We start from the raw sequence: 16,379 nt of genomic DNA, 5'->3' as shown, positions 1-16,379 counted from the left end.
AACATGCAGGCCCCATTTAAGTCAGTTCTGCTGATATTAATAAAATGCAACATTTACCTGATTTCCACCCATAAGACAGCACTTTTAATGAGCAATGACAGTAAAATTCCTGAGCTAACACACATCAACAGAAGACTTATATTAAATTGCCATTGGAATGTTCCTAGTAGAGGCCATGTTCAAAGGATCCCACCTGTAGACCGCATGTTGAGTAGCTTTGCTTTACAGCTTGTGGCTACACTGAAAGAAGGTTACAAAAGCATATAAGTTCTGCCTCATGGGAGAAAAGCATGTGTCTTTGACTAGCTGACTCACCAGAATCTTTGGTTAGAGTTCCTTTAGGTACTCCTCTTTCTTCACACTCCTGCTCTACTTGGGTCAGTCTGTTTAAACAGCAGTATTATTAGGGTCCACCTGCCACATCACAGGGCTCCTATTCCACAGGTACCTTAAAGCAACTTTTGAAATTAGATCTCCAAGACTGGTAAATAATTCAGTTCATAAACTCGCTCTACTAAAGAGGATGTAAAGTGAAAATGTACCAGGGCAGCAAGATTAGTAGGGACACCTGGTATGACTAATGGTGCTTTCTGAAACTGCTAGTGGTATATAGCTGTTTTGCAGCAAATAATGGGAACATCTGAATCTCTTGACCCACACACTGCATCTGTTTGTAATGTGACTGAGGAAAGCTGCTCACGAGCTTAAGGTGAGCTGTAAATGAAAATATTAGTGAACAGGATGAGCAGACAGGATCATAAGATATCCTATATCAGAATGGCCAAGATACACCCCTTTCCTTGAGAAGCTGATCCAGTACAGTGTTGGCAAAGTTACACACCACATTTTTTTTAAAAGCTCATTCTTAGATATAGGCTGGATGATAGAGCATTTTGGATTACCTATGGATTGAATAGTTGCTACAGTAGGAATCATACCTATAAGACTTCAAAGCAACAGCTGTGTTCACTATAATATGAAGCTTTCATACATTCAGGGCTCGACAAATACTCCAGTCTACTTGCCCGGGCCGAGTAGATTGAAACCCAGAAGAGCATGGGGCTTGCCATAGTTTGGCGAGCCCTGCATATGTCAGTTCTAGATCTCACAGCACTTTAAGTTCATAATTCTCAGGTTGATACAGTGCATCTGTTCATAAGACCATACTGTCTTCTGCAGGGGGTTTCAGAACAGTTATGACATGTTAAACTTGTCCTGATCTTCTGCTCCAATGAAATCCTTTAAGACAGCCTCAAGGAAGGCCAACATGGCCTACTACTCTAAATCACTTAAACCATCCAGCTGAGGCTCTTGGCACTTCAGCTCAGTAACTGATTTTACAGGAGAGATTTGTAAACAATGTGGCTCAAACTATCACACCATTTGATGGGTTAGATAGCCATTGTCCCTTGTTCTGCAACTAAATACCTAAATTTGGTAGTACTCTAGCAGAACATCTCAATTTTAAAACTAAAAATTAAATGGTCTGATTGCATTTAATGAATAATCTAGTCACTATAGTAACTTGTAGTGAATTCAGTTTTTTAGTCTCCCTCTATTTAGAGGTTCATGTACTAGTGACTGCCATGTGTAGCTTTCAGAGGTAACAGTTCTTGAGTTGCTTGGGGCAGGTTACAGTTATTTAACTGTATATAACTTATATAAGCCCAGTTGTTACAGGCTACCTGCATAGCCACACAATGCTCCACGAGTTTATGCTCCCTTCTACACAACAACTGTGAAGACACGTAGAGCTTTTCTCTTTCAGTGAAAGCTGGATTTTTTTTTTGGTTGAACAGTTCTGGTTTTAACAGTTCCACACCTTTGCACTTAAATCATCCCTCACCATTTGCAGTGTTCCTGGCACCACACCACAACTGGCAACATTTATGAATACTGGGGCCCACGGCTCAGCTCCCAAACATCGCAGCAGCCTGGCAACCCCAGTGAGCACACAGAACCGTGACTAGCAATTCCATAAATCATGAGGATCTCCTGTTCTGCTGTTTGTTCCTATGCCCGTTGGTGAGGTAGTGTCTATACGTGCCATTGCAAATGCAGACCTGTCTTATATAGTACCACTCCCACCAGGTTAAGTTGCACTTGTAGGACGGGTGGGGAATCTCTTGCCCAGGGGCTGGATGTGGCCCCCACAAGACTCAGGAGCACCTGAGCACTGGGGAGCCCACACTGGCACTCCAACCCCCTGCTCCCTCACCATGGGGCTGGAGCATATAAAAAAAAAAATCTAGTAGGTTCTTCCCTCCCCCCCCCCCCCAATTTCTGATGTAAATGGGGAATGTAGGGAGTTTTTGTCTCTCTCAGTCGGGCCATGTCAGCGAGGGTCTTTTTGTGTGTGACCTCCGACTGATTTTCCTATGGGTCAGTGGCCCCTGACCCAAAGGATTCCCCACCCTTGCAGTAGGAGAAGCTGGCTGCAATTAAACCTTCTTTGTGTATACTGTATCTTAAAGGAAAAGCGACCCATTTTCATTTCTGTAGAAAAGCAGTTTTCAAAAAGAGACAAAGGTATTTCACATGAGTAGAGCCCTGCAAATCCGTAGCTATCTTGGATGTGGATATTTGCAGCCGCGGATACAAAATTTGTATCTAGTACACTGCAAATTTGTGGATAACAGCTTTGTATCTGCAACTGCAGATATGGATATAGATACGGATGTGAATGCAAATTCTGTATCCACACAGGGCTCTACCCAGGAATATATTTAAAAACAGATTTGATTAACTGATTTCTGTGTTTCAATTTTATTATTTATAATGGGACAAATAAGATGCCACAATGTATCTGAATGTGTATCAATTAAAAAAGTTACCATCCACATGATCTTACTTTAACATTTTTATTTTGTGTAAAAAAAGGCAAATTTAGTGAATTATTTTCATCTTGTACACAAAGTTATAGTTTTAATGCTTTTTCACATCCATGCTGAAAATCTGCAGTCTGGTAAAAATGAAAGTAACATTAATTTCTCCAAAAGCATTTTTCACTTAGTTATATACATTTTGTGAGAAAGTTTTAAACACTCTCTCACTGACCACACAAATTACCAAGAAAATAAAAGATTAAATTTGTACAGATATTGATCTATATATCAAATACATACAGAAATGATGTAAAAACCCTATTCATTTCATCTTGATTCCCGCCCCAATATATTTTCCCAAGGGCAAAAGCTGATTTTTTTTGTTGTATTAATAGCTGTGACCTAATTTTTAAATATGAAACTTAAAAGAAAAATTGAGTTTAATCACAGTTGTTTAATCCCTTCCCAATAAAGGATTGTTACCAAATATATTAGCACCATTGTACAAATATTGATGGGAGAGGGTATTCACATCACAAAAACAATAAAAAAAACAAACAAACACTGAAACCCGTGTTAGTATCCGTAGAACAAGAAATTGATAACTGCTTTAGCTTTCCTTATACACAGCAAGGAAAAGGTTAAGAAGTTGCATTTAAAACAACATGAGATCAAGGTCAGCAGTAAAATTCTGAGCCATAAAAGGGGCAGTTACAATATAAATTTACTTATTTGCACTACCCCTTGGTTATGAAAGGCTTGCTATGCCAAATATTGAAATGAGTATTTGATCCCCAACTTTAGTCAGCAGTAGAGATTTAAGACCTCTAACACATCACCTTAACTTTACCTAAGTAATATGGTTCACAGTAGAATGAAGAAAACTCTTTGAACCATGTTATTAATGTTAGTACAAATACAGTGAAGCCTGTACACCTCTGCGAACAGGTAACCTCTCTGTCTTAAGAGACCATTGATTCTATGAAGACTAGTCTAAGTAAGAATCTGACACATTTTTCTCAGCTTTTACATAAATAAATCTCTCCCAAGCATGTGATTTTAGGCAACTGCTTACATGCTTTGCATAAGACCGGCTTCACTGTACTTGACAGGTCGGTGAAGGATTTAGATATTTGGATTAAGAAAGTGAAATTCCATTCTCAAATATACCTGAAATTCCCATTGGTATATGAACGTGGAATTCAGCTTGCAGAGAGCAATGTTAGTATTTTAATAACCGTTTTCAAGGAATACTCTAGAGGTTGACAGACCCCAAATGTGACACAAACAATTCTCCATCCCTACCCCTACAACTGCATTTTACTATAAAAAAAATCCAAAGAGTCCCCTTAAAATCTAACCCAAATCAGGGTTATATGGTCTGGATAATTCAAGTTCTGAAGCAGGGCAACAAATATGAACCCATGAATCTGGATTTTTTTTGTCTTCATGATTTCACTTTCTCCCTATGGGCACAATTCCACAACTCCTTTTCACATTAACTCTTATTCACAGAACAGTGGTTCTCCTGACAAATGAGCTATTTGTGTCACAAGGTCTGGTCTACACTAATGCTGTCAATCTAAATTACGCTACTTCAGTTACATAAATTGTAACATAGGTTGACTTATGGCACGCTATGTTGACGGGAGACATTCTTCCGCCAACTTACCTTCCACCTGTCAGGGAGCAGCGTACAGATATTGACAGGAGAGTGCTCTGCCATCTACTTAGCTTATCTTCACCAGACCTCTAAATGGACACCACTGCATCAATTGCAGCAGTGCCAATTTAACCAGTAGATATGGCCTAACTGAAAGCAGATGCATCTCACGCATCCCTTGTGCTCTGTAGGCCAAATTCTGCCAGCCCTGCTCACAATGAGAAGTTATTTATATTATATGCGAGTAATCCCCAGTTACATCAATGCACAAAAGTACTAACCAACCTGAGGAAGCACTGACAGAATTTGACTTTGATAGGTGACAGGAGTGGTACTTGGTATGACTGAGGCTCACTAAAATATCTCTGGTTTTAAGCATATGTCACCCAGATTCCTGAGCTTGCCTGTACATCCCACTGTCCGTCAACTGGGATTGAAAAACTACATTGCAGCCCTTATTTTGGAAGGCTCTGATTTTAAGAAGTTTTTACTTTTTGCTTTGTAAAGAAAGTAAATGAATTGGCGCAATCAGAGGCTGAAGGAAATTAATTTGAAGCCAGTCAACCTTGACAGAGTCCTTTTAATATGGGACTAAAATATCCTTTCCCCCATAACTCACTGAAATCTCACACCTGATAGCCATCTTTTGTTTATATGAGAAAACAGTTGTTAAAAAGGGGTCAATATTACAAAAAATTGACTGGGCGAAGAGAAGGAGAAACAGTTTCCATACATTCCTACATTATACAGGACAAGTTTTACTTCCAGCAGTTACTACAAAACTGTACATCATCATTAACCCCTTTTGCATAGAATGAGGTAAACCTGTGCATATTACTAATGTCTGTACCCAAAGTTAGAGCAATAGTTTAGAAAATAATCAAGTTGCTGGTTTTCATCTTTCTATGCATTTTTTTTAAAAAAGTTCAAACAATAACATACCAAAAAATGGTCTCCTGGGGCTCTGTGGGCTGATATTGTTAAAGCATTTCTTAGGATGAAGGACCAGAGAAGTTAATAATTTTGACTAATTTCTTTTAAGCCCTCTGTACGGGTCAAGAGTCAGAAGATCATTCTACTGCTCTGAAGGGGACCTGCAAAGACCCAGAAGCACTTATAGAACATATGTAGTTTATTCCTGAGAGTTTAGTTAATGAACCTTACTGGTAAAAGCTAAAGCTCTCAATGCCCATTCTTCCAGTCACAACTCTGCAGGGTGTGAAAAACAGGCTGCTAATAACTCCAAGAATGAAGCCACTGCCAAAATCCACATGGATTTTTAAATGGACAGGAGGGAGAAGAGGATTAAACTATTGAGCATTTATTAAAATTCCTCCAGTTTTGATGTTAGTCACTATAATCTTCTGCAAATTTGTCTAAAAATATCTGTTCAGTTAAAGAGAAAAAACTTATGAAATGATTAAAAGTGAGACTGGAAGGATTCCAGTCTTCCAGAATGAAAATGAGTCCAATTTACCAAAAAGCAAAGTTTTTTTTTTTCAGATCCCAACTCCAGTGTTGCTGTCATAGTACATTTTTGCCTTCAGAGTAAATATTTTTTAGTTCATCTAGTACATCTCTTAGTGGGTGTCCACATACACAAGTATTTGAAGAGATGGAACGCAGGAATCTAAATTTTTCTGGTGAATAAAAACAGAGAAAACTCCACAGATATCCTCCCCCCTTTCCATCTACCTCTCCTCCTCACTTGTTTAATCATTTGGTTTCATGTAAATTTTCCACAAAAGAATCTGCTGATATTCCAGTTTAACACAGGGCTCTGTAAACTTGAGCACCCCAGGACTAAAGGCCCAATCCAATACCCACTGGGCAATCTAAATGAGTAACCATCTTGAAAAGTTATTACTACACCTCAAGAGACAACCCCTGTGTGGGGTTACTCACACAAGTAAGGTTTGGCAGGGCTGATTTCCTTACATGGTTTCATGCACCAGTGTTAGTATTTCAGTAATTTTCACAATGAAAAACCAGAGGTGTGACTCATACAAGCTCACAGAAGTTCAAAAACTCTCAACTTGTACCAACAAGGTTCATTTGTAATGACAGTTCATTTGTATTTGCAACTATATCCTCCTCAAACAGTTTCCTGCAATCCTGCTAATTAATTTTACCAAAAAATTAGAATTTCAATTTAAGAATGCACAATAAATCTGAATTTGAAAATATTACAAAATTCTTTCAAAAGCTTCAAATACAACACAAAATGTCATTTTTTGTTTAATAAATTGTACATTTTTTCAGTAAAATAGTTTTCCTGCCCCTCCAAAAAATTCTCCACTGAAGGTTCATCTACAGTTAGCAAAGTGCCCCAAGTACAGCTAGACAACTGTACTATCAAAAAGGGAACAAAAATCAGTCAGTCTTGGAGAAAGGCTCTTTTCCATACAATCACCACCCTGCCCGTCACCTTTCTGAGCTGTCTTATGGTTCTTGTTTGATGTAGTAGCTGGCAGACCCATTGCTTTCCTGATCAGAAGCTCCTTGAAGAAAGTTATACTCCTCTCCATCTAGCAACTCTTCCTTCAGCTGCAGGGATGTCACTAAAAATAAGAGATACAAGTTAAAGATCTAGAAAGAATTTAAACGAATTGTCAAGGTTTCCCTTCAGTTTAACTAAAACAATATAAGTTTCTTCCCATTAATAACTTTAAACTGGCATTAAAAAGAGACTTACATATAGATAATTATTTTTACAAAACAATATATATAGTAAATAAAAACTTTAAACTTGTGGGTTTGAAGTGCAGTTATAATCAGGAAAAGGGCTATAAAATGTATAAATTTGAGTATTTCACAGGGATTCCCTTAGTGAGTCTAGATCCAGTCTGTATCAAAAGATTTTACTCCCAGTTCTGTAAATTTAACGTGGGCCAGGGGAAAAGAACCACCAACCTAACCCATTATCTCCAGGCTACCTAGTCAGAGCTTAGTTGACAAGCTACATTAGACAGAATACATTAAGTTCACACCTCTATAGTTTGTCTGTCTCCACAGTGCTAATAGTGAAGTGGACCAGATATATTAATCACTAATACACATTACAGTGCCTTCCCATCAAACACCTAAAGGCACTTTTTTTCATAAATGACTCCTAATCCTCTTTGTGAGGCAGGCAGATATTAAACCCATTTCACAGATGGGAAGACTGAGGAGAGAGAGAAAGTGTGTCTAAGATCACACTGGAAGCATGTGGTAGAGCTGGAATAGAACCCAGATTTTATGTCTGGTTCTTTGATAGCCTTCTATTGGGACTCAGAAACCCTCACAGGAACAGGTGCTTTCACTTTTTTGACAATAAAAGCACTTTAAATTACACCCTTAGCATCATTTCAAATGATCAAATAATTGAGTTTTGACAAATGGCCCTGAAGTTTAATTTTAGCCTCACTAACTCTATATTAATACCTCTGATTAAGATAATGGCTGAAATTGAAAACAGATTACCGACTCTTTAGAACAAATATTAGACAATGATTGAAAACAAAGTAACTGAAATTATGGTAAAAAAAAATTCTATGGCTATGTCTACACTGCAAAAAACAAATCCATTGCAGTGAGTCTCCGAGCCTGGTTCAGACAGACAGACAGACAGCTTGGGCTACCACATTAAAAGTAGAAGTGTAGATTTTTCCCACTTGGGAACAGATTATCTTGTAAACATTAAGATAGGTATTGTTTCCCCATCTTCCAAAACAGATTTAAAAGCTTCCTTTACTACAGATGCATATATATAGCATTTAGAACCAAGTTTACATTATTTTCATTGATAACTGTAAAATTCAAACCTATAATTTCACTCTTTTGCTTCATGCTTTAAATTTTGCTGAGTAGAATTAAGCAGGATTAAAAATATGTACTATTTACAGATCACGGATGCCTAATCATTGATTTACTTTCATGGTCATTTTTGTAAGTGGCGGGCAGGAAAAACTGTTTACAACAGAAGGCTTGAATATATTTTTAATTAATTTTTAAGATCTAGGATACTTTTTTAATCTTCTATTTTGCTATTAAAAAAAAACCCCCACAAAAATAAAAATTGTATCTGAAACTTAAAGAAAAATGATATTTTGGATAGCAGTACCAAACAGTTTGTAAATAACTTCCCAATGAGATTGAGTAAGAAAAGTGATACTTATCAATCAATACATGAGTATATTGAAAAGCAGGAACACTGAAAAGAAAATATGGCAAAGTTTTCATTAAAGGTGCAGTACCCACATCAAAAGGTTAATTAACATACAAAATCTGATGGCTATCTGATGACCAAATGAATGAGAGACGCATTAAAAAGGTTCAGTAACTGGATAACAAGTTAACAACACATCTTTTCAAATGCAAAAATGTTATGCAGTGAAATCTAAAAATAACCTCCCAAACCTGTTGCTATTTGTAATCCTGCAAATCATTGTATTATACTTTTATTATAGTCCTATATCATCTTCCATGGTTATACACACTCATGTACTAAATAAAAATAAAATTTAAAAATTAAAATATTTAAAGTGGCTAAAAAAGCAGCAGCACATGATATAAACCTACAGAATCAAGCAACCTCATTACCTTGGCTCATGGAAACCTCTTCCCTCCCTACTGTGCCTCAAATTCTAGCTCATTTTTGCTTGTCCCTATGTCATGTCTAATGTACAGCAGGAAAGTTTTCTTTTATTAGTCTGTAGAGGACGATGCACATACAAAGCATGGGGTTTTTTAAATCATACACAACAATAATTAATAGTGAGATGCTGTGCTATTTACTTAGGAAGATACCAGTACACAGAGGTTGAAATTCCTTTTCTACATCTTGAATTTTTTTGATTAAATTTCAATCCTCACCAGTGTTTAAATAATGCTTGTGAGTTTGCCCAGTATCTCAAGTACTCCTGGTGAGTTAGCAGGCTTCACATTTCATCCAGGATCTGTTCAATCAGCAGTAAGATCTTGACAGTTAAATATTTAACAACACTTGATTTTTCCCTGCTAGCAATTCTCCTGAAGTAAAGTTTATCAATACCATGGATTCAAGCTACACCTACATAATGCTACACTTGAATGATAAGCAAAGAGATAAATATTTATCTATAGTTTCTTACTCATTAAGCCATTTAATTGAACATCCAGCTGATGGAAGGTTCTGAGCAGAACAAGACACACAAGGTGCTCCCTATTCTCATAAGCTCAGTGAACTGTTTGTGCAGCGTTCTCAGTACCACATGGGGCCACACACTGATCTCCCTTGTACCAGTGTGGTGTGATGTTACTAAACTGCCCAGCCAGGAAACATGAGAAGAAAAAAGTCCCTGACTTCTGGGGATAACACATGCCCAAAGAAAGTGGTCTGTTTTTGGGAAACAACTTCTTTCCTTGACTGCCTATGTCTTTCTTAACAGAGAGCTGTCTGAAGGCTGCATTTCACTGCTGAAAAGTCACTACTCTTAACATTTCAAAATATAGATGAAAAAAGAAAAGCAGCATGACTCTGCCAGAGAGCAAATGCAATTCTTAAAGAAGCAATTAAATTCTCTAGCCATTACAAGTACTGGAATGAGAGGAGAATGGGATTACTTAATGAATCAGATGTAACTTTTCTGATAGAAAATGAACATTCAGAGCAGACTGGATTTCAGTAATACTCTGTTTGGAAAACAAGGGCCTTATCTTACAGAAGTGGAGTACCTTCTGTTCATTGGGAGCTGAGAGTGTTCAGTTCATTGTACAATCAAACCCTGAATGTAGCTGTGGCCACAATAATCCAGGGAGAAAACTTCCAGTCAGAACACGATCTTAGATCAGCATCCAAAGCCACATTACTGTTTTCACAGCATCTCGTATATGATGATAAATAGCATAACTACACCCTACCAGGTGTCAAGTATAACTTGAGCATCTGATACATCCTATATTTGAAGGGAGACAGTGGTGAGAATCTCATAGATCTTTTTGTATCTTTAACTTCTTTCATCTAGGATTGCCCTACACAAGATTTACATAAGACTCAGATGTTTTAATCTGCCAGACCACTATTATTAATAAATGAATTCTTAAAGAGTTTTCCCTATTCACTGTTTCAGATGGACAAACTTCATTTTGTCAATATTCAAATAAACCAGAGGTTTTGGAGCAAGCATAGGGGGGCAAAGCAGGTTTGTTTTAAAAGGGTAAACCCCTTCAAATTTATTTCTTACCATACTCAACAATGGGCTGTATAACACTGAAAGGACTCAATTATGCTTAAAGTTAAAAGACCTCTTTTTCCAAACAGCTGTTCTCTTATGCATGGGCTATATGCAAAAATAAAATCTCTCGTTTTAACAATGATATTGTTACATATTACAATTCAATAAATTAATTGAAAGTATCTGCATACTTTCCAGTATGGTAGTTACATCACAGTCTCTATATAGGCTACGTCTACACTGGCATGATTTTCCGAAAATGCTTTTAACAGAAAAGTTTTCTGTTAAAAGCATTTTCAGAAAAGCGCATCTAGATTGGCAGGACGCTTTTCTGCAAAAGCACTTTTTGCGGAAAAGTGTCCATGGCCAGTCTAGACGCGGTTTTGCGCAAAAAAGCCCCGATCGCCATTTTCACGATCGGGGCTTTTTTTGCGGAAAACAAATCTCTGCTGTCTACACTGGCCCTTTTGTGCAAAAGTCTTTCAGAAAAAGACTTTTGCCCGAATGGGAGCAGCATAGTTTTTCCGGAAAAGCACTGATGATTTTACATGAGATAGTCAGTGCTTTTCTGGAAATTCAAGCGGCCAGTGTAGACAGCTGGCAAGTTTTTCTGCAAAATCAAATGATTTTGCGGAAAAACTTGCCAGTCTAGACACAGCCTATAAGTCTCAGTAACCTAGAATCCATACATTTGCCCTGGGATGAAGTTCTGAAGCAGTGGGAACCATTGCTCCCTCATGATGCTTTCAGTGAAGTGAACTATTATGGACGGGTGGAAGTAACTATTCCTCTTAAAGAAAGAAAAAAGTAAGTAAGTAATTCAGCATATTTCATGCCAGACCATGTTTTGTGTCCCACCCTGTTCAGCATTTCCCTCTGCAGTAACCGAGAGACTTTAATTGGTGCTAATTACCTGTTTTGAGGCTGGGACTGAACTCTCAGCTATTCTTGGGAGGCTGGAAGGCCTCCGGGGCTGTCTGTGCTGGAAGGGTTTGATATGGAGGAGGAATCAACTCTTCATCACAAGAGAAGCTCCTCCACACCCCACCTGTCATGAGTAGGCTTGACAAACTGACAGGCTTCTTCCCAACTGGTATCTTCCTCTCTAAACATCAAGTCAAACTAAAGTAAACCCTTGGATCAGAATGAATTAGGTAATGCAGAACGATCACTGAGACACATCTGCCTCATATTCAGCTGTGGATTCTGCAAAATAGGGTCTTGTGTGAAATGGCAAAGTTCACTCATTTGGGGGGAATGTTAAAAATCTCAATCAACTTGGAACAACTTTTTCTTCTTTTCATCACTAAAGAAAATGTCCCAGCCCAAATCCCTTTGATAATCTACCACTAAAATAGGAGCACTTCAACAGTGTCACTGCAGCAGCTGCATTTCACAGCCAACATCTGATCACACACTGAAACAATTTTTGTCTCTAGCGCAGAAGTGCAGTTATTAGATAGACAGACAGACAGACAGACAGACAGACAGACAGACAGACAGACAGACATTTATACAACGCGACAAGAAGGTTTCTGTTTGTGAACCAATCCCACTTAAAAAGGAGCTTTTTTTTTTGGCTAGTACATGACATATAAAATCTTAAATATGAAGACCACGATCCTTTGGCATTACAATTGTGCCTTACAAACATTAAACAAGCATTCTAAGTTACTGGATATCATGGTTTAAAAAAAAAAAAAGATAGGTCACATCTTTTAAGCGGCCCTAAAATAAAGCCATTTACTAGGAAGCAGTGGTGCATACTGTAAGCTACCATGCTATTTATTAACTGTCAAAGCAAATTGATAACTTGTCATCACCAGGGTCTTTAAAGGCACAATATTTGGTCACAAGGAACCAGGACAAAATTTATTCCATTTCAAGCTGACACTGAAATCAGAACATTACAGGCACATGCACAAAGTTTATAAGTTTGCAGCATTTTCCTTATTTGGGAATTATTACAACCTATATCAAAATACATTGGTAGTAGCAGATCATTAGGAGCAATCCATCTCATAATTAGAGTCCCGTCCTTTAAAAAATCCTGAGAAATTCTAATGTGCTATAGTTCCATTTTAGAAAAGAATAACTATCTAATGTATGTGCACAACAAATCCCTGATCTTTCCTACAGTGAATAAAAAACAAGCATCAGTGTTGGATATACTGATGGATAAGTACCTAGTGACAAAACTAAAGATGTAAAACGCAATGCAAATAGTCATGAGTTATTTCACATGCACACAATTACACACACAACACACTGGATGTTATCATTGTAAAATGATGTCACCACAAATGTGATTACTGGATGTTAACCTAAGTAGCAGCAGAAAGTCCTAAGGAGTTAGAACCATATGCCTTGATAACTGGATCTTTCAATAAGCCATACCAATCCAAGAAAGGATCCACGTGGTAGTGAAAGATCCACTGTTCTCCATTATAAGCTATTTGCATAGCACCATACAATTAAAAAACATAAATAAAGATTAGGTTTATTGAAGGTAAAGCCAAGCAGGAAGCTGGCTGATTTCTGTTCCCCTCTTGATTATCTTTTTTCAACATGGAGCTGTTTTAGGATAGATTTGAAAAGCCCCTTACAGGACTAACTCAGGCTGTATTACTTTACACATCAGCTTAAAAAAAACTATTAAAAGGTTAGATTAAAACAAATGAGGTCAAACTTGGATTTTACAAACAGATTCTGAAATCCAATGTCAACGCAGATGTTAAAGAATAAATATTAGATGTTATCATTTTTCCTACAAGCTTTCTTTGAATGAAATGGGCAACACATCCAGACTCCTCCCCTTTTCCACCTGCATGCTCCTGTGGGAAGGGAAAGTTGAACTCTCCTGGCAAAGGTGGGGGGGGAGAAGAGGAGGAGGAGAGAAGAACACACAGGCACCAAGTAAGACCCTGCCCTGTCCCTTACTATGCCTGCCACCAAACAAAGTCCAGCTGCTCCCCGAAGAACTCTGTGGCAGTATGTGCTTAAAAGCATAACTGTGGCCTGTACGCAACACTTCCCTATTGTCTTTAGGCAGACCTTCCTTTTATGTGAGATTAGGTTTTATGCTTGACAATGTATTTCCTGTGAGGTCTGCTCCTTACTTTTTGTTGCAGCACATAAAGCAGTGAGCTTTCTGCTCCACCAGCCATCCAGCTAGCACAAATCTGCAGGAAAAAACATTCTAGGAATGACATGTTCAAGGAGCAAATGCAATTCACCCACTTGGACAGGGAATGGTTAAAAGCAAGTGGAGGACAGGAGAGCATGAGGACAGGAGAGCATGCAGGGAGCTGGAAATGAAGAACCATGAGAGAGTGTTGTCGTCACTGGCAGATGAGATGTACCACGTGGTGGCCTTCCAGGACAACTATGTGCAGAGACATCCCCACCAGCTTATGCAGACCCACATTCTTTCTTCACAGAGTTTCACAGCCTTCTCTCCCAGGAGCCCTAAAATGCAGGGGTGGGGGGGGGGGGGGAAGGAAAGTCAAGGGAAGCCTCACACAGTTAAAACCAGGAATGAGTCCCTGGGCAAAAGATTGTCGTTCTTACACGTGTGATCCTCACTCCCCTGCCCAACCTCCTGCCCTAAACCCTGTCACTGCTATGTAATAAAAATGCATGATTTCTGAACAAAAGTCTTGTCATTGCATAGATTGAAGGAGGGGAGAGATTACAAGCAAGCCCACTGAATGCAGGGGCACCTCCTTAAGAGCAACATGCATGACTCTTACATCACTGTCTGGACATTTATAAAGCTGTTTTTCAAAGCCTCTCGGATTTGCAGTTCCCCTCGCTGTGCTCTCCTTATTGCCCTGGTGTCTGGCTGCTCATAATCACTGGCTAGACACTGTGCCTCAACCCCCCACCCTGCCATATACATTTTCCACTTTACTCCCACAGATATTATGGAGCACACAGTAGGCTGCCGCAACAATGGGAATGTTGCATTCACTGAGGTCTGATCTAGTCAGTAGACTGCAAAAACTTCCCTTTAAAACACCCAAAAGCACATTCTACCACCATTCTGCACTTCCTTGGCCTGTAGTTGAATTGCTTCTTACTGCGGTCCAGGTTGCCTGTGTACAGCTTCACGAGCCAGAGGAGCAAGAGGTAGGCTGGGTCTCCAAGGATCATTACTGGCATTTCAATGCCCCGGATGTTAGATTTCTGGTATGGCAAGAAAGTTACAGCTTGCAGCTTTTTAAAGAAATGGGAGTTCCTAAAGATGCAGGTCATGCACATTTCCTAACCATCCCACGTTGATGCTGGTGAAATGGCCCCTGTGAGCATCAGCACCTGCAGCACCATCAAAAAGTAGTTTATATATTCCTTGGCAAAGTGGTTGGATACCAAGGTAGAGACGTGCATTCCATCTGTCACTCCACTAGAGTTAGGGAGCCCATCGCAGCAAAGCCATGTTTCTCAGTCCTCCCTGTTTCTCAGAGACCCTACCCTCCATAGCAGAAGGGTACAGATCAGTGTTTCTTAGACTGTGTTCCACAGCATACCGGTGTGCTGTGGAGAACAACAGAATTAAAAATGGCCACCCTTAAAGGGGCAGGTGACTTTTTTTTGGCTCAACTTCCCCCCCCCAACCTTTCCCCTTCCCCCCAAAATCCTTGATGTTCCTCATAAAAAGAAATATTATTGTTTTGTGTTCCTCTGTCTTAAAGTTTAAGAAACACTGGCATGGATCGACTTGGCTACTTGGATCACAACAGACCCCACTGTAGATTTCCCCATTCCAAACTGATTCCCAACTGACCAGTTGCTGTCTGGCATTGCAAGCTTCCATGGGGCTATTGCCAGTCGCTTCTCCACTGTCAGAGATGGTCTCATTCTGGTATTCTTGCGCTTCCAGGCAGGGGAAAGCATTTTGCAAACTTCCATAAAAGTGGCTTTCTGCATGCAAAAATTGTGCAGCCATTGCTAATCGTCCCATAGCTGCATCACCATGCAGTCCTACCACTCTGTTCTCATCTCACAGCACCAGCAGCAGCACCAGCATTCCACCGTGCCCCAAGGATTGAACGCTGATGGCATTTGCCAGTCATGCAACTCAAGAGCTTCAGAAGATTCTCTCTCGTTCTGGCAGACCCTCGATATGCTCCGACTATAATCCAGCATAAAGCACACCATATTTAATATGATTGCTATAATACTTTAATGCTGAACGGGGTCCATGAAGAATTCCATACTTGCACTGTTATGGCATCTGTGTGGATAACCAGGGAAAAAAGGGAGCAAAAAGACTGTTTTCTATTGTTCTCAAGTCGGGGAGAGGGAAGAGACAAGCATATTATGAGACACTGATGACCTGCACAGTTTTGGTCCCAGAATGCACTGGGAGTATAACCCGGGGTGCAGGACCTGTGGGATAGCTACCTACAGTGCATCGTTTTCAAAGTTGACAGTTGCCACCCAACTGGGGACACGCTACTTCAAACTATGTTGAATTCTTGTGCATGGTGGGGACGTGCACCTTCGACTTTACAAAGTTGGGTGCTTAAAAACAAAATCAACCTTAATAAATTTGGCCTCGTCTCTCAGTGTAGACAAGGCCCAGTTTGTCACCAGAGTTATGTGAAGCAATGGTTTCCAAATAGCTTTAAAAAGACCCATGGTGGAGAGAGGACCAAGCACTGCCTAAATCATGCCTGATAGATGTTTGCC

General features: G+C 39.3%; 1 protein-coding gene across 8 annotated transcripts in view; it reads right to left on the bottom strand.

The window, feature by feature from the left end:
• Positions 1–2,847: 2,847 nt before the first annotated feature.
• MBTD1 (mbt domain containing 1) overlaps positions 2,848–16,379 on the bottom strand; it is a 65,662-nt gene continuing 52,130 nt past the window's right edge. For all 8 annotated transcript variants that reach the window (XM_006125129.5, XM_006125125.4, XM_075903801.2 and 5 more), the window contains exon 16: positions 2,848–7,049. In XM_006125129.5, coding sequence (XP_006125191.1) covers positions 6,931–7,049 — 119 coding nt within the window. In that variant the 3' untranslated portion in view covers positions 2,848–6,930. The remainder of the gene's footprint in view (positions 7,050–16,379) is intronic.

Source organism: Pelodiscus sinensis, chromosome 20, assembly GCF_052426305.1.
Source record: "Pelodiscus sinensis isolate ZL-2025 chromosome 20, ASM5242630v1, whole genome shotgun sequence".
In the NCBI taxonomy this organism is placed as follows: Eukaryota; Metazoa; Chordata; order Testudines; family Trionychidae; genus Pelodiscus; species Pelodiscus sinensis.
The sequence above is the reverse complement of the archived record's forward strand: the minus strand, read 5'-3'. Positions and strand labels throughout refer to the sequence as shown.